At 47.7% G+C, this 23,597-nt stretch overlaps 2 protein-coding genes across 2 annotated transcripts; both read left to right on the top strand.

The window, feature by feature from the left end:
- The first annotated feature begins 403 nt into the window (after positions 1–403).
- Positions 404–10,458, top strand: LOC121177651 (adenylate cyclase type 8-like). Its single transcript, XM_041031945.1, has 26 exons — positions 404–487; positions 575–960; positions 2,034–2,314; positions 2,448–2,645; positions 2,785–3,024; positions 3,104–3,332; positions 3,494–3,643; positions 3,846–3,976; positions 4,107–4,218; positions 4,386–4,513; positions 4,602–4,760; positions 5,053–5,287; positions 5,380–5,568; positions 5,657–5,757; positions 5,960–6,161; positions 6,279–6,380; positions 6,459–6,586; positions 6,664–6,745; positions 6,845–7,003; positions 7,186–7,332; positions 7,813–7,905; positions 8,050–8,164; positions 8,458–8,582; positions 8,668–8,766; positions 8,851–9,067; positions 9,735–10,458. The coding sequence occupies exons 2-25, from the start codon at positions 934–936 to the stop codon at positions 9,031–9,033; spliced, it is 3,615 nt and encodes a 1,204-aa protein (XP_040887879.1). The 5' UTR covers positions 404–487; positions 575–933; the 3' UTR covers positions 9,034–9,067; positions 9,735–10,458.
- Positions 10,459–10,923: 465 nt separating this feature from the next.
- On the top strand, positions 10,924–22,974 carry xdh (xanthine dehydrogenase). The gene is made up of 35 exons (XM_041031943.1): positions 10,924–11,149; positions 11,915–11,972; positions 13,118–13,214; positions 13,426–13,534; positions 13,735–13,861; positions 14,138–14,199; positions 14,278–14,370; positions 14,454–14,534; positions 14,709–14,853; positions 14,955–15,047; positions 15,216–15,367; positions 15,456–15,549; positions 16,114–16,223; positions 16,317–16,501; positions 16,578–16,740; positions 16,858–16,947; positions 17,035–17,204; positions 17,285–17,411; positions 17,491–17,610; positions 17,791–17,887; positions 17,980–18,104; positions 19,125–19,258; positions 19,340–19,427; positions 19,683–19,769; positions 19,852–20,043; positions 20,132–20,277; positions 20,462–20,543; positions 20,651–20,746; positions 20,900–21,103; positions 21,197–21,249; positions 21,329–21,443; positions 21,758–21,823; positions 22,020–22,208; positions 22,304–22,471; positions 22,577–22,974. The coding sequence occupies exons 1-35, from the start codon at positions 11,033–11,035 to the stop codon at positions 22,625–22,627; spliced, it is 4,086 nt and encodes a 1,361-aa protein (XP_040887877.1). The 5' UTR covers positions 10,924–11,032; the 3' UTR covers positions 22,628–22,974.
- Positions 22,975–23,597: the final 623 nt, after the last annotated feature.

Genomic DNA, 23,597 nt, shown 5'->3' with positions numbered 1-23,597 from the left:
AAGCTGGAGTGATCCAGCCGGAGTATCGCTGACCTGTGTCGGTTGTGTCACAGATGAATTTGCGATATTTTTGTATTTCAGGTCGTGTTTATCGTCGCCAGCTCAGCAGCTTCTCCTCTCACCTCCTCGTGTGTGAAGCTGGACTGTCGCCGTTTCTTTTGTACACGCAGTAAACCGCACACTCAAACACAATCTGACCTGGTTGGAGGTCTGCCAATCCCATCATGCACCTGAACACACACACAGTTAATCTGTCCTTTTAATGAGCAGCCATTTATCTCTGTTTCAGGGTTTCCTGTTGGGATTAAAGGACACCCGGACATCTGCTGGTTAACATCAGATTATTACACAAAGCTGTTCCTCCTCGGTCGACCTCTCTGTCTGTTGTGTTTGTGTCTGTGTGTCTTCTTCTCTGTCTTTGTCTCTCAGAGGGTTTTGGACAAACTTCAGCTTCTGGTTTGGTGAACTGAGTTTTCCTGTCATGCAGGTAAATCAAACAGATATTAAGACTTTAAACATCTTTTAGCTTTGATGCGTAATTGTTGTGATATTTTTGTTCTTTTGTCCTTCGCAGGACTTCATGGACAGATGTTACTGAGTTAATGCTGATGGAGAATGTCAGCGTTCACAGTAGATTTACATCAGTAGAAATCCAGAGACAGAAAATATGGATGAGGAATGAAGTTACAGGCGTGAGTTAGAGATGTGGAATGAAAACAAACCAGCGGAGGAGATGAAGGGAATCAGAAGTCAGAAAAAGTAAAGAAAAGCAAAGAAGGAAAAACAGACGTGGAAGGAAACAGAGATCAGAGAAATGGACTTTAACGATCAGACGCTGAGACTGAAAAAGGACGGAAGAGAAACACAAAGGAAAGCAGCTGCCGCCGTCGTCGATGACCGAGGCCGGAGGCTGGCGTTACACGCTTCATCTGGATGAAACAAACTCCACCACGGCAACAAGTAGGTAGATCACACGCATGCAGCCAGGCTCAGTGTGAAACCTCAGGACTTTATTCATGACAAACGAGTCTGCAGTTAATCTAATGTCTCACCAGCATCAGGAAAATCTCCTCATGCTCATTTGTTTTATTTTGTGTTTAAACCACATTCAACGTTTGGCAGCAGATTATTTTGTTCAGTGCCAGAAAATGTTTGATAGAAAAATAAGAAATCAAACTTTTAAAAGTGGAGTCTGCTGTAATTTTTAGATGATACCTGGTTACACGCTTTATAAACCAAAACATCATTTGCATTTCCACAAGAATCTGATGAAGGTGAATGTGGATTTTTGTTTTTTTTAACCTCAGTAGAACAAACTTAAAAATCAATACCTGAAACATTATCAGCTCATCATGTGCTGACAGGTGTTTATTTCCACAATCAGCTGTCACAGATCAGCGTGATCCTTCATCTGGAGTGGAGTCCAGTGTTCCCTCTCCTTTAGCTCTGTGTTTGGTCTCCATCAGCTGATGACTCGCTCATATGAATTAAATTGAAGTCAGGAGCCAGCAGGTCACTGTGCTGTAATCTGATTGGCTTAGCCCTGAAACCTGGACCTGACCCGGGCCAGCACCACGTGTTCAGGCCAGCTGGTCCAATGAGACGCCCTTTAGCTTTTTGGCAGAGAGACAATCTGATCAACTGAACATCCAGAACGTTTACAACACAATGTGAACTGAGAGGTTTATCTGACCCGCGTCCGTCTGTGGTCTCAGACTCTGTCCCGCTGTCCTACAGTTGTCCACAGAGCTGAAGGCCGGGAAAGGAGGAAGTCTCAGCAGGAAGGACCTGGGACTTTTAACCTTTAACCTTCCTGAGATCATCCCACCTTCTCCTGCTCGTTTTCTCTGTGCAGTGACTTCTCTCTTTTCACTGTATTCAGTTCGTTTCAGTTATTAATTAATTTCTCAGAATACTTTGACTTTAAGTCCTCAGAGATTAAAATGTCTTTCACCTCCATCTCTCTCTCACTTCTGGTTTAATCCATCAACACTGAGGTTTCGGTTAATGTTCACGCTTCCTGCACCGCTCAGGTCACAGAGGAGGCGGGCCTCGCTGCTCTTGTAACCATGGAGGACGACTGTGGCGTGCTGGAGAACGGCGTCTGTGAGGTGGCGCGGCAAACAAGTGACATCACCTTCAGTGCCAACGTAAACCCCGCCCCCGGCCTGCGGAGGAAGCAGCTGTTGTGGCAAAACGCCGTCAGAAACATCATCGACCAGCACCACCTGTACTCGCTGAGGCTCGCCGGAGGCCTGGAGAGAGGGAAGCACCGCATCACCGTCACCGACGCCTACATAGCCGACATCAACAGGTAGGGACAGTGATGACATCAGCAGGTAGAGACTGATGACATCAGCAGGTAGAGGCACTGAATTTAAATCAATCCACAGATTAATTTAACATTAATCCTATTTCCAAATGAATCCCTGACTGTTGTCTTGCAGGCAGATCCGCAACAAGGCGTCTCGAGGAGCGTTCTGGCAGAAGAGGCGCTCGTCGGCAGCCCGCATCCACCCAGCGACACCGAGGATCACCAGGGCCGCAGAAACGAAACACAGCCCTCTCTGTGACGCCGATTTCTTTGTTTCGTGGGGATCGACGGTGCACGGCGTCTTCGTTCCCGCGCTGCAACACACATTCAAGTAAAGATACACAAACAGCACACAGTGATTTCTAGGTTGTGTTTCAGAGCTGAGGTTGGACACGTTCAGACAGACTTTAGAGTCATCGAGTCACGTGATGCTTTTGTTAACCTTCTGTTTTTGACATTGAACTCCTCAGGTCTGCGGAGCTGGAGCAGCTGTACCAGCAGTTTTCCTCCGGTCAGAGAAGAACTTCGCTGGTCGTCACCAACGTCATCAACATCCTCACCAGACTGCTCATCTCTCTGCTAACGTGGCCGGCGGACTGGGGAGGCGTGGCCTGCGATTGGCTGGCCGTCCTGTCGGTCGTCCTGTGGGCGGGGATCTGCGTGCTGGCTCTGACCAGGAGGGAGGTGATGTCGTCGCCACAGTGGCTGAGGTATGCTGGGAAATGTAGTCGGAGAGAAACCTGCGTTCAGCAGCATCAGAAAATGTCAGTGTGTCTGTGTGCGTCTCAGGTACCTGTCTGTGGTCAGCTGGTTGTCTCAGACCGTCCAGGTGCTGGTCGGTGTTTTCAGTCGGGCGGAGAGCGATCACTCCTGGTACGTCTTCTTCACGCTGTTCTCCACGTACACACTCCTGCCCCTACCCCTCCTCTGGTCCATCGTCGCCGGGGTAACTGCCTCCACCCTGCACCTGCTGGTGGATGTCTGCTGTCACTACGGCAACCACACCTTCGCCAGAGAGGTTATTCTTTCTTTCTTTTTCTCCTCCTCCTCCTTCCTTCCTTCCTTCCTCCTCCTTCCTTCCTTCCTTTCTGAAAACATCTCAGTCTTTTACGAACCCTGTCAGGGTTTTTCTAACCGTGCTTCGCTGTGCTGTGTTCATAACTTGTTGTTCCTGTGCAGGTGCTGTCGAAGGCCTTGTTGTACCTGGCTATGAACACAGCAGGTCTGTTCATCCACTACCTGTCCGATCGGACTCAGAGACAGGCCTTCCTGGAGACCAGGCGCTGTATCGAGGGCCGGGTCCGACTGGAGAGAGAGAACCACAGACAGGTGGAGAAACACTGCGCACGTCTGTTTATGATCTGAACTGATGTGATGTTATTCCGTGATTTCGTATCATAGACACGAGATCCTCGTTCGTCTTGGTTGATTTGATAATGAACTGGTGAATCATTTGATGCAAAGATTTCCAGTTTACCCAGGACGTGGAAAAGCAGCCAGTTCTCCCGTCTGTCTGTTTCGTGTCCTGCAGGAGCGTCTGGTCATGTCCATCCTGCCTCGGTTTCTGGTTCTGGAGATGATCGCTGACATGGCCACTGTGGACGAATATCTGCTGCCTCAGCAGTTCCACAAGATCTACATCCACCACTACAAAGACGTCAGGTCACACACCAGCACAGACGGCCTCTGTTTTCATCTGTCGCAAAGCTCAGACCCAGAGTTTGTGTTCAAAGACGTGTTGTTTCCAGCGTGCTGAGTTTAATCGTACGTTTCTGTCGCCTTCTCTCCGCAGCATCCTGTTCGCAGACATCATCGGCTTCACTTCTCTCTCGTTGATTCTTTCGGCTCAGGATCTGGTTAAAACTCTGAACGAGCTCTTCGGTCGCTTCGACAGGCTGGCCGAGGTCAGATTTAAAGACTTTTTTTCTGTGAATCTGTGAAGCACTTTGAGCTGCATCGTGTCCGTTATAAATAAAGTTTATCGTCGTTATTAACAGTAGAATAAACTGGGACGTCAGTGAGGAAATGGTTGTTAATGATGATGTGTGTCTCCGTCTGTGTTTATGTTCAGGAGCATCAGTGTTTGCGTATTAAGATCCTGGGTGACTGTTACTACTGTGTGTCAGGAGTCCCAGAGCCTCAGAGAGGACACGCTCGCTGCTGCGTGGAGATGGGCCTCAGCATGATCAACACGATACGGTAAAAACACACACACACACACACACTAATAGAACATATTAAACACGCTGTTTACATGAAGCTTCACGGAGACACGAACGTGTTACAGTTACGTTCGTCGGGAGCTGCAGCAGGAGGTGGACATGAGGATCGGTGTCCACTCCGGTTCGGTTCTTTGTGGCGTTTTGGGTCTTCAGAAGTGGCAGTTTGACATCTGGAGCTGGGACGTCGACATCGCCAACAGTCTAGAGGCTGCAGGAGTCCCGGGGTCAGACACACACTCAGACATCATGTCTTTGCTGATGCACCACTGAGCTGTCTCATTGACCTGATCGTAATGTTACTCCTTAACCCACGTCTTTGCCAAAATGTCCTCACTTTACAATGATTGTAGTCACTCGAGTTGTGTGTAGTTGACAGCAAACGTCTGTTATCGTGTCTCATTCAGGAACACAGACGTGAACCTTTGCTGATTTTCTCTCATATATATCATATTTGTCAGTTTAAATATAAAAAAGGTAGAAGTCGGTGTAACAGCTGCTTTCGGTTCCTCACCTCAGGCGGGTTCACATCTCTCGGGCCACTCTGGACTGCCTGGGGGGGCTGTACGAGACGGAGGCGGGACACGGCCAGGAACGCAACGAGTTTCTACGGAAACACAACATCGACACGTACCTGATCCGCCCGATGCTGCGGGAGGAAGTCCAGCCTCCCAAAGTGAGACGCCCGAGTTACGACGAGACAACGAGCTGGAGCGCCGAGCTGCCTTTTGGAGACATCCTGGGAATGAGTTTTGTGAGGACATTGGACACTTTGATAACAAAAGGCTCACACTTTGTGGAAATTTGATGGCTTTTGTCTTATGTTGTCCCTGTGGCGCCCCACAGATCCTCGCCACTTTCACCAACGGCTCACTGACCCAGCTGCCCAACCAGATTGCGGCACAGAGGTCAGGATCACGAGAGGTCAACAAGAGGATCCGTCAGGCCATGGAGGTTCGAAGCAGCGAGCGAATGAGGAAGGAGCACATCACCACCTTCACTCAGGTGTTCAAGGACTCCCACATGGAGGGAAAGGTAATGACCTGACTCCTCTGTCTGGACGTGTCTTTGAGATGTAGCGGGCAGTTTGGTGACAGTTAATCGTCCTCTCTTTGTCTCTCAGTACTCCCAAATGAGAGACGAACTCTTCAAGTCCAACATGGTTTGTTCCTTCATCCTGCTGCTGCTGCTGATGGCTGTCCAAGCGCTAATCCCCGCCCCACGGTACACCTGTCTCTCTACCTGACTCAGTGGTTTATAATAAAAGACTTTACAGTGATGATTTCTCTGCCACTGGGGTTCAGCACCAACCAGTTTAAAGTGTGTTTATACTGGTGCAGTCTTCACTAACACCTGACACGAGACATACCTATTAACTGTTAACCTTCCGTGTCCAGGTCTTCACCTCCGTCATGTCTCCCTGCAGGTTGTGTCCGATGGTTGCTCAGTTCCTAATCAGTGGCAGTGTTTACTCCCTGCTTTTGTTGCTCACTCTGGGGGAGGAGTTTAAGCACTGCCCCGCCCCTCTGCAGTCGCTCTGTTGTTGGATTCACGAAACCAAGACCGCCCGGACGCTGCTCACGCTCACCGCCGTCACCATCAACTTCGGCGTCGCCTCCTCGGACATCGTAAGTCTGCTGGATTTGTTGTGATTAGCTACTGGACGTAAACATTGTCAGGAGCGCTGCAGGGAAACGGGAAAAACGATTTAATACAATCAGCGTTAACTTCCTTCCTTCCTCCAGCTGTGGTGTGAGTCATCAGACACTCACAGTAACAGCAGTGACTCCCTGCTGGCTCCGCCCACCTCTACCTGGCCTGACATCAACATCTGTACACATCCAGAGGTGCGAGTAAACGCTATGAAACGTCATTATATTGTTTGCTTAGGTGTCATTGTAATTAACGACCTTCCTTGTGAACAGTATATGGTGCTGAGCGCCGTGGTTGCCATGGTTACCTGTGCGGTGTTCCTCAGGTTGAGTTGCGTTTTGAAGCTCGCCGTCCTCCTATTGGCCACCGCCCTTTACACCTACCTCATGGAGACGCACAGGTGATTATTTTCCGTTACCTGAACGTTGTGGATAAGAACAGCTGCCGGGTCTAACGGTCGCCTTCTGTGTCACTCAGGTCTCATCACCTGTGTAAGAAGGGAGTGTGTGCGGTTTTCATGGTGATGTTCGTGGTCACTGTTCTCTACAACAGCAGACAGGTGAGTTCTGCCGGGTTCTGCCGGGTTCTGCTGTCCCTTCTTCATTTTTTATCATTTGATCCTCATCTGTTATGCCTCTGTGCTCTTCTTCGTTGGTAGCTGGAGGCCACGGCACGGCTGGACTTCCTGTGGCGTCTCCAGGCGAGGAAGGAGGTGGAGGACATGAAGGAGCTGAGGGAGCACAACGAGTGCCTGCTGCTCAACATCCTCCCCGCCCACGTCGCTCAGCACTTTCTGGAGAGAGACCGCCTCAATGAGGTACTCTCACCTGTCCACAGGTGTGTGTTTGTGTGCGTGTGCTCAGTGTCCTCAGGTCTCAGAAAAGGTCGCAGCAGGTATTTATGGTCATTTTGTGTCCCTGTGTTGTCAGGGATTCGCACCTGCTGTCGTTTTGTGTGTCTGTGGTGGTTTTATCTTCCCGTGTTTGTGTTTATTTTCAGGAGTTGTACTCGCAGTCGTACGAGCGGGTCGGTGTCCTCTTCGCCTCTCTGCCGGGTTTCTCCGACTTCTACGAGCAGAAGGAGCTCGTTCATCAGCACGTCGAGTGTCTCCGCCTCCTCAACCACATCATCACTGACTTCGACGAGGTCACACACACACGCAGACACACACACAAAACACGTACTGCCCAACAAAATGATGATTATGCAATAAAAATGGTGGTGATTTGTATTGTAAACATCCTTCACAGCTCTGTTACAGTATATTTAGAATTGAAATGTCGACACTATTTTTTCAGATATTCTGAAAAGGTCATGTTTGTACTTTAAGACATATATTTAATAAAAGGGTGTCGCCACACATGGCAATGTTAAAATTGCTTTTTTAATGTATAGTTGACTTCATTTACTTTTTCTCTTACTGATTTTTTTTACTTCTTTCCTGTTTGTGAATATTTAATTTGCTTTCTTTACACACGGTTTAACCTAAGAGTCAAACTCAGGTTGAGTTTTGTTCGGACCAAAGGTTGATGAGACTTTATATTTCACTTCAGTCCAGTTAGTGTTTAATTTCATGGCATGAAAAGTGTGTTTGAAAGTCATTCTTCTGTGTCTTTGTCTGTGCAGCTGTTGGATGACTGTTATTTCCAGGAGGTGGAGAAGATTAAAACCATCGGTAGTTCCTACATGGCAGCTTCTGGCCTCTCTCCTGACAGACAGGTCAGAGTTTATTCTTTTAAATAAAAACTATTGGTGCCGAGTTTCCGCTGTATCAGCTCAGGAATCTGGATCTGTGTCAGAAAAGAGTTTGTGGGAGTGTCACTGTGACTTTTGTTCCTTTGTTGAATGTGTGTTTGTGTTCAGGAGTGTGAGGACGGCTGGCATCACCTCAGCGAGCTGGTTCTGTTCGCTCTGGCCATGCAGGAAACACTCAAACACATCAACACACACACAGGAAACAGCTTCCAGCTCAGAGTCGGTACGTACAACACACACACTTTAACAGATAAATAAAAAACATGAAGGGTAGAACTGTCTGAACCTGTTTCCATTAGAACATGAACACTGACACTAAAAACCTAAGAACAAGCACTGAAACAGCTTCATACTTCAAATATGGTTTTTAAAATATTTAATTCAGGCAGCAGGAAGTTAAGTCATTAGCTGTGGAAGATTATTTTATGATAACACCAGGTCGGAGTAAAATGAAGAAAAAAAAGCTGAAAAGAAAAATCACAAAATGAAACTTTATCATTTGTTGTTGATCTCCAGGCGTCGCTCACGGCCCGGTGATCGCAGGAGTGATCGGTGCCACCAAACCTCAGTACGACATCTGGGGCACGACGGTGAACATAGCGAGCAGGATGGAGAGCACCGGAGTCAGCGGGAGGATACAGGTGAGCACACCTGTCTGTCTGCCACGGTTTGTATGTTTATATCGTGTTTGTAACCTGACAGTCGTCCCCACCATCCTCATTTCAGGTCCCAGAATCCACCAGCTGTATTCTGGTTGAGCGAGGCTTCCTACGGCAACTTAGAGGGAACATTTACGTCAAAGGCATCAGTGAACGTCATGGCAAGGTGAGAAAACTAAATTACACGTAAATGCGATTACACTCGCTGTCGGGAAGAGTTTGTGATATCTTTGGTGCTTTCGTCCTTCAGGTTCGTACGTATTTCGTGAGCAGTCAGGACGAACGGTCCAGTTTCACAGAGCGTGGCAGTGGTCGGGGCTTCGGTCTGAACAGGAACACACTGGGAGCTGTGGTCTACAGCCTGGTTCAGGCCAGGAAGAGAGAGAAGCTGAGGGAGGAGAACGGAGGCTTTCACCCGGTGGAGGCGTCGTAGGAGCAGCATCGGACATCTACGACGTTTTTTAAAGGCAGGTGTGAACACGCTGTGATCAGGTATCAGAGGTCAAAGGCCACAGGTGTCCAATTTCAGGAAAACTATTTGAATTTGATCCGAACCATTTCTGTCACAGATTTATTGATCTCTTGATCATTATTTCCAGTTTTTTTAAAATCACAGTTAATTTACTCAAATCTTATTATTGTTACGTGAGAAGAAGAAAACATCCATTAAACGCTGTCTGAATATATTATAGAAGCACTGGTTACAGGTTTAAACTTTTAAATGTTGTAGAAGGTTTCAGACTCAGATTATCTCCAACCTCCAAGCATCTGATCTTTGAGCTGACGTCTGTCCACCAGACTTCATTCAAGATCTGTAAGAAGATTAAATCTCAGAGTCATGGTGAATATAATGCAGTGACTCATCAGTTCAGAGCTGCCGTCAGTGTGTGCTGAGAGCTCTTTAATCAGCAGCTGCTCTCTGTCTGTTTGAAGGGTAATAACTAATCACAGGGGCTGATTAACACTTTAAGTCTGTGTGGCGCTGCAGCCTCTCAGCTGATGCTGGGTTCAGCTCCTCACAGTTTACCCCTTAAAAATACAGTGAAGTCAACATTCCTGCAGTCTGAGGAAAACACTCTCAGAAACCAACAGCTAATGTCAAATGTTTTGGTGTCTGTGCTCGTCTTTCTGCAGCAGCTCATCTTCACAGGACCAGGAATCAGACAGACACCACAAACCACAAACAGAAACTCCGATTTCTTTTTCCAGAATCATGTTTTGTTCTCTGCTGCTGTTCAGATTAGCCTTCTGCTGTGTATGTGATGTGGACAGGTGGAACACACACCTGGATCATGCTTCTCCAGTTAATCCGACTCTGGTGTTTCCACCACGTGACGTCCAAACCCGGCTGAACTGCTCAGACTCTGACTGGAAACCAGAGCAGTCTGATGTGAATGGACCAGTAGGAGAAAGGCAGAATATTCCAGTTCCGTCTGGTTCTTTCAGACTCTTCTCAGTTTCTGAAGTCAGATCAACTGAATCAAATCGGTTCACTGCTGGAAAACAGATCACATGAATGACCGAGGGACCCGACACTAATGGGAAGTGTGTGAGAGTGAAAACATGAACAAACAGCAGTGTGTGTTTCTGTTTGCGTCGACATGTCAATGGAAATGAAAAGATTCAGTCTTTGCAGAGTTTTGTAATTTGGGTTTTGAATGACTGAAATTTATAAAACAAAGTTTATCAGTTCCTCATTCATGTTTTATGATGATGATTTGCTGTTATTACCATTATAATTAGCATTTAGGTTTTTTTTTACAGTTATTTTGTTACCATTTATTATTTATTTGCATTTCTATTAATTACAATTTATTTTTAGTATTTTATTCTCATTGCCATTTTTATTAAATGACAGTTTGCTAGACCACATAATAGTTTATCGCTATATTTTATTACTTTTAAAAAATCATTAATTTAATTATAATTGTTTTATTAAAAAAACTTGTAACGATTATTTTTTTTATTACATTAAGTTTGTGCACTTGTAAAAACGTGAATAATTCCTGTGCTGTCGTGTGTTTAGTAACCTTTGACCCTTTGACCTCCAGGTACGAGCGTAACTGTGAATAATTAGCCTAAAGTGGGGTGTAATCGTTTTATCTGGGGGTCAAAGGTCACGTCAGGCAGTGTAGGTCAGTACTCCTGAATTTCATTCACAGGCTTAAACCAGTCAAATTTCCTCCGCTCTGTATAACCAATTTACAGAAAATCAATCACGATTTTGGCGATCGATTACTGTTGCTCAGAGGAAATTTCTGGTTTAATTCGGTGCACCTGAAAGCACCATCAGATTCGCCCTCAGTGAGGTTGTCGGATTGTGGTGTTTCGGGGGAGGAGGGGCCGGTCCAGACTCCAGGTCACTGACACACCTCTCTGCGGAGGGTCCAGCCCCTGAGCCGCTTCGGCCCGGATCGTTAAAGACAGGCACCATGGAGAGGACGCAGAGCACCGGCAACGCGACGGAGATGAAAGGGACCATGGCCGATACCGAGACCCGGTCCGGGTCCAGGTCTGACGAGCTTGTCTTCTTCGTTAACGGCAAGAAGGTAACAATATCTCACACTCAATTTAAAATAGCTAAATTTTGAATGGAGTTCTGCACATCACTGCAACATTCGAATGATATTCCTATGATATTCACGTGTTACTTCACAGTGACTCTTACGAGACCTTACTCTGTAGACTTAGAATGATTAATTACACTAATTATATTATTAATCATAATCCCCATAACATTTCTTTGGGAACCTGTGATTGATACTGAGCTCATAGTGATACACTGCATGTTAAACTATAACACTACTAATGATGACTGAGTTTAAGTTTATAGGAACTTTATTGTACGTGCTTGTAACTGTGTTTTTATTGATAATAATAAATCTAATGTTGCTAAGCTGCATTAGTGCAGTGAAATAAAAAATAGGAACATTATAAAAATATAAAATATAATGTGATTTCAGTGTGTCTGCAGTGTAACGGCACACAAACCGTTCCCACTTTAATGAGACTTATTAATAACAGTTATTGTTATTATTTATCAGGACTTGTGTATAATTATAGTGAGCAGTCAGGTTTTGCTCTGAGCTGATCACTTGTCCTTTTATGGAAATGTCTTAAATTCTTAGTTAATCAGACCTTCAGATTAAATGTTGTGGAATTTATGTGGTTTTCCGTAGTAAGTTTAGTAAACATGTGACTTATCATATATTCTTTTAGCAGCACAGCAGCTTTTGACCTGGTCTGAATAAAGTTTTTTTTTTACCATATTGATCAAATCCTGAATTGTGTGTTTGTGCGTTGTTGTCCTGCAGATTGTTGAGAAGAACCCAGATCCTGAGATGACCCTGCTGATGTATCTGAGGAGGAAATGTAGGCTCACACGTATTTCTACTGATATAAATGCAAACTGATCGGCTACAGCATTAAAGCCAGTTAGTGGTTTAACATTAAAACCAGCAGTCAGTGGCTGATCGGTTTGTATTTACATACCGACGAAGCTTTAACTTGTTGTGTGTGTTGTTTGTGTTTTTCTTTGCCCTCAGTTGACTCGTTTTTCCTGGATCAGATGGTGATCATTAGTCAGGTTACCTGCTCGAGTTCGCAGAAAACCTCCGACACAATCAACAGAGAAAAATAGTTTTCAAAGTAAAGAAGAAAGAAAGAAAAGGTCCTTTATTTTGAAGTGAATCAAAGTTCCTTTATAGCCATGGACACAAATCTTCTGTTTCAGTGCCTTAAATGTTGTTTTGTAGTGTAGTGTTTTATTATACAGAGTTTATCGGTGTTCTCATAAAAAACATGACGAGTGACTCTGAGGTCGGCGACCGTCTCAGAGATTAGTCAGCAGCTCAAAGTCCAAATAAACTTGGAGAGAAAGTTGGGATTTTTGCTGTAACAGCTGATACAGACGAGTCTTTGACATATGTCTGTCCTGGTTTTTGTCCTTTTTCAGGCTGAAGTGGTTTCAGAGAGAGTAAAACACAAAAAGACCTTTTATTTCTACCTTTATTGACATGGCAACAGAAAATCCTGCTCTCTGATTGGCTGTCAGAGTTTAAGTCAAACATAGTTAAGTTCACCTTCGTCCTAAATCAGTTCAAGATGAATTAAAGGTAACCATAGCTACAGGGCTGATGCTCCAGGCTCTGTTAGCATTTAACTGACTCAAGGACCATTTGAACCTGCTCAGGGACCTATGGTAGGACCCCTGGAACTCCCTCAAGGACCTTTGTCCTTTGAACCCACCCGAGAAACAGGACAATAGTGAGCTGATGAGGACGCCTTGTCTTCTGTTATCACATACTCATTTACAGTGAGTGAGATCAGTCTGTAACAGTCTGATGTCAGAGTGTGTGTTAGAGCGTGACTGTACACTGAAGATGATTATGCATTGCCGTAAATGTTCCATTCACCATAAACTCTGTGTGTGTGTGTGTGTGTGTGTGTGTGTGTGTGTGTGTGTGTGTGTGTGTGTGTGTGTGTGTGTGTGTGTGTGTGTGTGTGTGTGTGTTCAGTGGGTTTAACAGGAACCAAGCTGGGCTGTGCTGAGGGCGGCTGTGGAGCCTGTACCGTCATGTTGTCCAGATACCAAACACACACTCAGCAGCTGCTGTATCCTTAACAAAGTGTGTGTGTGTCTGTGTGTGTGTCTGTGTGTGTCTATATAAATGTGTATATGTGTGTGTGTTAATGATGAACCGTGCCATCAGCTGCAGTCATGTGCTCTCATCTGACATCTGGAGCTTTTAATGATGACAAACTGATTTCAGGGGTGATAAACAAACTAATTGTGTGCAGATAATTAGTCTTTAACTCCGTCCAGTCACTACGCGGTCAATGCCTGTCTCGCCCCCCTGTGCTCCCTACACCTAGTCGCCGTGACGACCGTGGAGGGCATCGGCAGTGTGGCCCGGAAACTCCATCCTGTGCAGGTGAAACACAATCACACACAAATGAAACCCTCAGGAAACTTTACCTTCTCTGACTCGTGTTAACCCTGCACTGAAACATCTGCAGTATGACTGATGCAGCTGTGAGGGTCTTCGTCCTCTGTGTGTTATAATGTGTGTGAACAGGTGTAAACATGTTTATGACTGACGTCATTATTATAAATATGTCCTTTCATGTTCAGGAGCGAATAGCGAGGGCTCACGGCTCGCAGTGTGGGTTCTGTACTCCGGGGATCGTCATGTCCATGTACGCTCTGCTCAGAAACAACCCCTCGCCCAAAATGGCCGACATAGAGGAGGCCTTCCAAGGTAGACGCGTGTCTGATGATGATGAGTCATGTGACAGGCTTGTCTGAATAAGTCTGAATCAAGCAGACGCTGTAAATACAGTATCAGACTGAGTGTTATCCTTGTTTTAGAGGAGCTGCTCTGTGTTTAAGCTGAAACTTCAAACTGCACAAGAAGAAATGATTGTTTGTTAATTATGGATGAGCAGAAAACAGAAACAGTGAAGGAGGTTTCAGTGAGCGCGTGATGCTTTTCTTAAAGAACACAGTTTAACATGGGCGCTCATTTTTTCTTCAGGAAATCTGTGTCGTTGCACCGGATACAGACCCATCCTGGAGGGGTACAGGACCTTCACTGTGGTGAGTACAAACACAAACACACTGTAAAACATATACAGACACATACACACAAATCACACACACTGTTTTCTCCTCCAGGAGGGCGGATGCTGTGGTGGCAGAGGGCGGGAAAATGGCTGCTGTATGACCAGTGAGAACGGAGCTGAGAAAACCTCGGAGGAGGACCTGAGCGTGAGTCTTTCCGTCTTTCTGTCCCGTTGTACGGAGACAGTTTTTAAAATGTCTCTGACTGTAAACGGCGTGTTTTTGTGCAGGAAGCCACGTCTCTGTTTAATGCAGCAGACTTTGCGCCCTTTGACCCCACACAGGAAGTCATCTTCCCTCCTGAGCTCATGGTGAGTGACACTGACAGCACCACACACACACACTGAACCGTCCAGTGGCAGTTTGGGACCAATTTAACTTCCTGAGCTTTAACTGAATTTACTACACATCATTTAGCTCGCAGTCTAAATCCTGTTGGTTGATCCTTCTTCCTTTCCTTTCCTTCCTTTCTTCCTCCCACCTAGTCTCTCACCAAAGGTCAGAGGTCGCGTTCGCTGTGTTTCCGTGGTGACCGGGTAGTGTGGCTGCAGCCTGACACTCTGGAAGAGTTTCTGCATCTGAAATGGAAACATCCAGATGCTCGAGTGGTGGTGGGAAACACTGAAGTGGGTCAGTCTGTCTCTCATGCTCAGACTTATTTTCAGTCACTCGTTCAGTCATTCATTCATTCATTCATTCAATCATTCGACCATGTGCTTGCGTGTGCTCAGGTATTGAAGTGAAGTTTAAGAACATGGAGTACCCGGTCATCCTGGCTCCAGCCTTCATCCCTGAACTGAACACAGTGACTCACACTGAGGACGGTGGGTCCTCACACTGTTACTGCTGCTGCTGCTGCTGCGACGCTTAGATTACGAACAAAAACATAAACACAGATTGATAGGACGTCCTGAGGTTGTCATAGACACCTAACCTCACTCTTAATGTTAATGCTGAAATGTTGCTGTTTGTGAAACTCTGTGTGGCTTCAGGTGTAGTGTTTGGTGCAGCGTGCACTCTCAGCCACATGGGGGCAGTACTGAGACAGGCACTCGAGACGCGTCCTCCTCATCAGACCGAAGTCTTCCTCGCCGTCCTGGAGCAGCTGCGCTGGTTCGCCGGACAGCAGATACGCAACGTAGCGGTGAGTCGCACAAACTGGATTTTATTAAATGTGACAAAACCAAAAAATTGTGTGTGCAATAAAAGTGATTGTGTTGTTGTGTTTTCAGGCTGTTGGTGGAAACATCATGACCGCCAGCCCCATATCAGACCTCAACCCTGTTTTCATGGCAGCAGGCTGCAAACTCTCACTGATGGACAAGGGTAACACACACACACACACTCATACAGGCTGTGTGTTGTCAGTGTTTTGCTTTAGCTGAGATCAGAGGAGAGCAGATCATTCTCTAACATTCATTTTTGACCTCGACATCTTGGTTTAGTGTTTGGTTTTGAATTCCAGTGCTGTGTTTATCTCGAGCGTTGCCACACGCTGATAAAGTTCTGGGTCGTCAGTGTAAAGTCATGACACTGTGCGGAGCGTTAGAGGAAACTGTCCCTGAATCACACCGTCACGCCGTGTTTACTCGCTCTGTGTTTGTCAGGAGGCGTTAACGTGACCTTTAATCCAAACTCCTGCGTTTTTCCAAACTGCTGAGTCACTGTTTCCTCCTGCACAGACTCATTATATAAGATCACAGATGTTAGGTCACAGCTTGTGTAAGACAAACAAAGTAAACCTTTGAAAAATTGGGCTCATGTGCTCAGTGTCGTCCCCTCTGCTCATATAGTCGTCACACACTTCTGTTCTTGTCATGTTTACCACTTCATTCATTGTGAAGGCTGATTATTACTCTGGTCCTGACCTTTGACCTCTGTCTGTGTCAGATGGCGGTCGTGTGGTTCAGATGGACGACGGTTTCTTCACGGGTTACAGGAGGACGGCTCTGCGACCGCAGGAGATCCTGCTCTCCATAGAGATCCCGTACAGCAAGAAGGTAGCCGCAGCGTCGCCGTGGCAACCGCTGTCATAAAACTGCCTCCTTCGCTGTTCAGACTGACGCTCACTGTTTTTTCTTTTCCCGCCTCAGACTCAGTTCGTCTCCGCCTTCAAACAGTCCCCTCGGCGTGAGGATGACATCAGCATCGTCACTGCGGCGATGAGCGTCACCTTCGCTCCCGGGACGAACGTCGTCGAGGAATTGAGGCTGAGCTACGGCGGAATGGCGGCGACCACGGTGCTGGCAAAGAAGACGGCGAGCAGACTGCTGGGAAGGTAACACACACATACACAGTGAATATGGGTTAAAGGAATAAAGGGAGGGAGGGTCTGACTCTCTGATGTCATCCAGGTGTTGGGGGGAGGAGCTTCTGCAGGAGGCTTGCTCCTCTCTGGCTGAGGAGATGACCCTCGACCCCTCTGCACCGGGCGGCATGGTGACGTACCGGCGAACTCTGACCCTCAGCCTCTTTTACAAGTTCTACCTGACGGTGCTGCAGAAGCTCAGACAGCAGGTCAGAGGTTTAACTGTGTGGTTTGGTTCTGGATCTGACCCAGGATCAGGTCTGGGGAACTCAGATCCTGGTCACTCAACAAAGAAACCGTCACAGTTTCATTCTTTTATTTCTCAGGGTGTGAATGTGGAGGACGTCACGTCCGAGTGTTTGAGCGCCACAGAGATTTACCGTGTGGAGACTCCGTCCAGTGTTCAGATCTACCAGGTACCACACAAAATCAGTACATGTAATGACTAATATATTTATAAATATTTAAAAAATAATAATTGTAATTTCATGTTTGCCCTCCAGGCGGTGCCAGAGGGGCAGAGCCAGGACGACGTGGTGGGCCGTCCCATGATGCACCTGTCGGCCATGAAGCAGGCAACAGGTGAGGCGGTTTACTGCGACGACGTGCCGCTGTACGAGAACGAGCTCTACCTGTCACTCATCACCAGCAGCAAAGCTCATGCTCGCATCATGTAAGACTTCTAACACGCAAAGCCTAACACGCACCTGTACGACACACCTGTCCTGTCTAACCCAGGTGTGTGTGTCGCAGCTCTATAGATACCTCAGCAGCAGAGCGTTTGCCTGGCGTCGTCTGTTGTGTGTTTGCTGACGACATCCCCGGGTCTAACGCCACCGGGCCGATCGAATACGACGAGACTGTCCTCGCTCACGGCCAGGTAGGTTTCTGTTGCTTTGTTCAACCACTCAGGTGACTGCGCCAGGTTCAGATTAATGATGTTTCCCCCCTCTCTGCAGGTCACATGTGTGGGTCACATCATCGGCGCCGTGGTGGCCGACACGCAGCTTCATGCTCAGAAAGCCGCCAAGGCTGTCAGGATCCAGTACGAAGAGCTGCAGCCCGTCGTCACCATCCAGGTGAGACCAGCAGCACCTGAGGTTCTGTGGACAACATCAGTGTCTAACGTGTATGACGAGTAAATACAAGACAACAAGACAAACATTTGGAAAAGAGAGACTCACAAACCTCTAACTAACCCTCCAGAGACATCTGTTTTAGAAAAAAAGTGAAGCTGATTTTGTTGGTTTGATTGACAGGAGGCTATCGCCGCCCAGTCCTTCTATCAGCCAATCAGAACCATCCAGAAGGGAGACCTGGAGGCAGGGTTTAAACAAGCCGACCACATCCTGGAGGGTAGGACTGTCTGTATATGCTTGTGTGTGTGTGTGAGACCTCCTCCTGATCCCAGCTGACCGGATACTGATTATTGAGTGATTATCTGTCAGGTGAGATACACATCGGAGGTCAGGAACATTTCTACCTGGAGACAAACGTCACTCTGGCTGTTCCCCGAGGAGAAGACGGAGAGATGGAGCTCTTTGTTTCCACTCAGTCTGCCTCCAAAACACAGGTAACACTGCTGCTGCGCACAGGTAACACTGCTGCTACACACAGGTAACACTGCTGCTGCACACAGGTAACACTGCTGCTACACACAGGTAACACTGCTGCTGCACACAGGTAACACTGCTGCTGCACACTGCTGCTACACACTGCTGCTACACACTGCTGCTACACACTGCTGCTGCACACAGGTAACACTGCTGCTACACACTGCTGCTACACACTGCTGCTACACACTGCTGCTACACACTGCTGCTGCACACAGGTAACACTGCTGCTGCACACAGGTAACACTGCTGCTGCACACTGCTGCTACACACAGGTAACACTGCTGCTGCACACTGCTGCTGCACACAGGTAACACTGCTGCTGCACACAGGTAACACTGCTGCTGCACACTGCTGCTGCACACAGGTAACACTGCTGCTGCACACTGCTGCTACACACAGGTAACACTGCTGCTGCACACTGCTGCTGCACACAGGTAACACTGCTGCTGCACACAGGTAACACTGCTGCTGCACACTGCTGCTACACACAGGTAACACTGCTGCTGCACACTGCTGCTGCACACAGGTAACACTGCTGCTGCACACAGGTAACACTGCTGCTGCACACTGCTGCTGCACACAGGTAACACTGCTGCTGCACACTGCTGCTACACACAGGTAACACTGCTGCTACACACTGCTGCTACACACTGCTGCTACACACAGGTAACACTGCTGCTACACACTGCTGCTACACACTGCTGCTGCACACAGGTAACACTGCTGCTACACACTGCTGCTACACACAGGTAACACTGCTGCTGCACACTGCTGCTGCACACAGGTAACACTGCTGCTACACACTGCTGCTACACACTGCTGCTGCACACAGGTAACACTGCTGCTACACACTGCTGCTACACACAGGTAACACTGCTGCTACACACTGCTGCTACACACTGCTGCTGCACACAGGTAACACTGCTGCTACACACTGCTGCTGCACACAGGTAACAGTGTGCATCTCTTTGTCTTAGTCTCTGGTGGCGAAGGCCCTGGGCGTCCCTTCGAACAGGGTGGTGGTCCGCGTGAAGAGGATGGGAGGAGGATTCGGTGGCAAGGAGAGCCGAACCACGGTGTTGTCCACTGTGGTCGCCGTGGCAGCAAACAAGTACGCCTGTCAATCACTTAGCTTTTTTCTTTTTTCTTTGTTTTCACCTCATTCAAAAATCTGAGATATTTTCTGTTTCAGGCTGAAGAGGCCTGTGAGGTGCATGTTGGACAGAGACGAGGACATGTTGGTCACTGGAGGAAGACACCCTTTCTACGGCAAATACAAGGTAGGAGGACACCTCCTGCTGGAGAGGACACTTTCAGCAGCACCATGAACATCAGTAGTAGCAGTTTTCAGCAGCTCTGTGAGCGACTGTTTGTTCCTTGTACTGATCTGTAGGATTCGTAGAATCGTAGCTAAACGCTGACAGACTGTTAGCTTCAGCTGCGTCTGTTGGAGCGTCTCGCGTCTCCAGAGTCAGTGATCGCTTCTTCTTCTTCTTCTTCTTCTTCTTCTTCTTCTTCGTCTCCTCTTGTTCCAGGTTGGTTTCCTGAGCAGCGGTAAGGTCGTGGCTCTGGACGTGTCGTACTACAGTAATGTTGGAAACTCCATGGACCTCTCCTTATCAGTGAGTATCATTACTGACCTCAGACCATTTTCTCTTCACCGTATGCTGATTATCTGCTGATGTCACCTGCGTGTTTGTTGAGGTCATGGAGCGCGCTCTGTTCCACATGGAGAACTCGTACAGCGTGGCGAACGTTCGCGGCCGAGGCTTCCTGTGCCGCACCAACCTGCCGTCCAACACGGCATTCAGAGGCTTTGGAGGGCCGCAAGGCATGATGGTCTCTGAGAGCTGGATGACTGATGTGGCTCAGAGTCTGGGGAGGCCAGCAGAGGAGGTCTGTGGATGAACAATGTCAGACATGTTGAACGAGCTGAATTCGGCTGCAAAGACACTGTCCGATCTGTCCCTCCGTCCTCCTCCAGGTGCGTCAGTTGAACCTGTACACAGAAGGCGAGTCGACGCCCTACAACCAGGTCCTGGATCAGTGCACTCTGGACCGCTGCTGGGACGAGTGCCTGTCACGGTCTGGATACCAGCGACGCCGAGCTGCCATCGACCTCTACAACAGGTAAAACCAGCCAGACTGAAGCTTCTGAGACGCTGTCACGTTTCTGAGCTTCAGTAACAGGTAAACACAGAATGTGTGAATGTCCATGGACGTTTCTGTGAGTTCTGCCTCGGACAGAACAGTCTGAGCTGCAGCTCTGGGCGGTGGAAATGAATTCTCTCTGGGTTCTTTTTCGCCCCGTCAGACAGAACCGATGGACCAAACGAGGCCTCGCCATCGTCCCCACCAAGTTCGGCATCAGCTTCACTTCTGTCTTCCTCAACCAGGTGTGATCCAACAACACTGACGAGCAAAGTGTTGACGGTTGAATGGTTTCTATCCGACTTAGTGCTCCTGAATGTGTTGGACTTAGTGTTTCGGTGTGTGTCTGCAGGCTGGAGCTCTGGTTCACATCTACACTGATGGTTCGGTGTTGTTGACCCATGGTGGGACAGAGATGGGACAGGGACTCCACACCAAGATGGTCCAGGTTCTGGAGCTTAACAAACTATTATGCTGAAATTTCTTCTGTTTTCTTATTTTAAACTCTCAGAGGATGTTTCATATTTTATTGGATCAGATCTTTACATTCCTGCGTACGAGAGTTCTTCATTTCACTTCATTCAACAAACTGTGTTTCCAGGTTGCCAGCAGGGTTCTGGGTATCCCCTGTTCAAAGATCCACATCTCAGAGACCAGCACCAACACAGTCCCCAACACCAGTCCCACCGCCGCCTCCGCCTCCTCTGACCTCAACGGAGCCGCCGTGCAAAACGCCTGCGAGATCCTCGTGAAACGTCTGGAACCATACAAGACCAAGAACCCCAAAGGATCATGGGAGGACTGGGTGAGCAGTGGCTGTAGATGTGTTTGGTTCACATTGGTTCTTATTGGTTCTCCGTCTTCAGTCTCACTCCGATGATCTCTGTCTGGGTTTCAGGTGAGCGCAGCATACTTCAACAGAGTCAACCTCAGTGCAAACGGATTTTACAAGTGAGTTGGTTCAGGGAGCTGCTGGTTCAGTTACCCTGTGGGCTGAGACTGAGTTTCACTGTTTCCTGTTTGCTGTCAGGACTCCAGATCTTGGTTATGACTTTGAGTCAAACTCCGGCCGAGCTTTCAACTACTTCAGCTACGGAGTGGCCTGTTCAGAGGTGGAGATCGACTGTCTCACCGGAGCTCACAAGGTCAGCACGAGCTAAGACTACTGAGCACTGAGCTTCATCCTCACAAAGCTCTGAATAAGATCATCAGTTTTCACTGGATGAGCTTCTGCAGTTCAGGGTCGAGCTTTACTGATGTTTCACAGCTGCTTTTCCCTCATGGTCTGATCCTGAAGCCTGGCTCTGGAAGATTTTACCTGATTTGACAGTTGAAGATGTTTTTTTGATCATGGATAAAAACCTTCATCCTTCCATTCAGTGCAAAGCTTCAATTAAAACTGTTCATTCAGCTTGACAAAGATCTGAACAGGTGTTTCTGTGACGTGTCTGTGCTGTAGAACCTGAGCACCACCATAGTGATGGACGTTGGTCACAGCCTCAACCCAGCTATAGACATTGGACAGGTGAGTCAATCAATCAGTCGCTCAGTCAGTCGATAAATCAATCAAAGTTCAATCACTGGAAAAAGTCACTGAGTCAGTTAAAGGTCAGTTAAAGGTCACGGGTCAGTATCAAAGAGCAGATGAATAAACCTCTGGACACTCCAGAGTTTCCCTATCGAGCCGTCCTCAGGTCAGAATGTCCTGTATGTCTCTCCAGGTGGAGGGGGCGTTCATGCAAGGTGTGGGTCTCTTCACGCTGGAGGAGCTCCATTATTCACCTCAGGGCGTCCTCCTCACTCGGGGACCTGGTTCTTATAAGATCCCGGCCTTCGGTGACATTCCCACCGAGCTCACCGTCTCGCTGCTTCGGGACGCGCCAAACAACAAGGCCATCTTCGCCTCCAAGGTGACTCCGCTGCCTCCTCATCAGCATCACTGCTCACCTGTCCACAGATGACACTTATTCACACACACCTGAGCACAACTTTGTTTTCTTTCCAGGCTGTGGGCGAGCCTCCTCTTTTCCTGGCGTCATCGGTTTTCTACGCTATCAAAGATGCCATCAGCGCCGCCCGGGCAGAGTCGGGCATCAGCGGCCCATTCAGGCTGGACAGCCCCGCCTCTGCCGAGAGAATCCGCAACGCCTGCAGCGACCACTTCACCAAACTGGTACGAAGGCTTGAGCAAAGATAAACTGGTTTCATTTTAAACAGACTGACAGATGCCGTGTCACTTCCTGTGTGTTTAAACCTGGTGGGTGTTTCTCTGTTGCAGTGTCCACCTGCAGAACCTGGCAGCTTCACACCGTGGTCTGTGCAGGTGTAGGACGCTCGACCAGAGAGAGAGAGAGCAACGCTCCACTGATGATCAGCGTAAAACTACAAAAACACAACGAGCCATGTTGTACACGCACATTTCCTCTGACTGACACAGTCACAGTTCATCATGCATCATATGGACTGTGTGAAGAGTCTCACGCTCACTGAGGTGAAGAGACATGAAGGAAGAAGCAGGATTTCAACGAGCATCTTCACACCTGTAGCTCATGTTTTCATCTGCACGGTGAAATTAGATGTGATGTGAGTTAGAGATGTTTCACTGGTGCTGATTTTGTCCACTTTCACTTTTATGCCATTTAAAATTCTTGCACTGTATGAATGAAATAAAGGTTTTAGGAGAAGCTTCCTTTGCTCGTCTTCCCTCAGTTCACCTGAGGCCTCGTTTCAACTCGTCCACGACTGGAACGATTCCTCCCTGAGTCTGTGAGTGAACTCCTTCCTTAGTTCTTACAAACGAACCAGTTTAAAACTGGTGATTCACCAAATCTGATTCCCAGTGTCTCGGCCAGTAAGGAGGCCAAACCACATACTGAACATCGAGAACGGCGGGTGGTGTTAGGACCTTCACAGTGAGGTGTCAGAGCAGGTCAGGCTGCATGAGGATCACCTCCATGTAAATTGTGTGGTCAGAGTGTGAAGTATGAGGGTCACATGTCCCATGTCCTCTCCAAACCACGTGTTGACGTGTCTCTGCTCTGCACCGTCACGCTGAAGCAGGACGACACCTCCACCAAACAGCAGGTACAGCTGATTAAAATCAGACCCGCGTCTATTCATTCATTCATGTTGCTGTCAGATTGATGAGTCGATCAGTGTCACATCACAGTGTGTCTCAGGTGGGCGGGGCCTCCGCTCTGCTGTATGCGTGAAGGATGTTGTGTTTTTACAGTAACCTTTAACAACAGCAGGGGGCGCTGTCAGCTAATGAACAGAGACACATTCAGTTAACTGTCACA

The sequence above is a fragment of the Toxotes jaculatrix genome, chromosome 24 (genome assembly GCF_017976425.1).
Source record: "Toxotes jaculatrix isolate fToxJac2 chromosome 24, fToxJac2.pri, whole genome shotgun sequence".
In the NCBI taxonomy this organism is placed as follows: domain Eukaryota; kingdom Metazoa; phylum Chordata; class Actinopteri; family Toxotidae; genus Toxotes; species Toxotes jaculatrix.
Note: the sequence above shows the minus strand (reverse complement) of the source record. Positions and strands in the feature narration are given on the sequence as shown.

Bases quoted from the DNA above. Each gene is read 5' to 3' on its own strand.
- LOC121177651 (XM_041031945.1), top strand. From the start codon at position 934: ATGAAACAAACTCCACCACGGCAACAA. The intron at 4,761-5,052 runs GTCAGACACACA...TCCTCACCTCAG, and splicing joins GAGGCTGCAGGAGTCCCGGG to GCGGGTTCACATCTCTCGGG. The intron at 6,746-6,844 runs GTGAGTTCTGCC...CTTCGTTGGTAG, and splicing joins TTCTCTACAACAGCAGACAG to CTGGAGGCCACGGCACGGCT.
- xdh (XM_041031943.1), top strand. From the start codon at position 11,033: ATGGAGAGGACGCAGAGCACCGGCAACGCGACGGAGATGAAAGGGACC. The intron at 11,973-13,117 runs GTAGGCTCACAC...GTGTGTGTTCAG, and splicing joins GATGTATCTGAGGAGGAAAT to TGGGTTTAACAGGAACCAAG. The intron at 21,104-21,196 runs GTGAGCAGTGGC...TCTGGGTTTCAG, and splicing joins AAGGATCATGGGAGGACTGG to GTGAGCGCAGCATACTTCAA.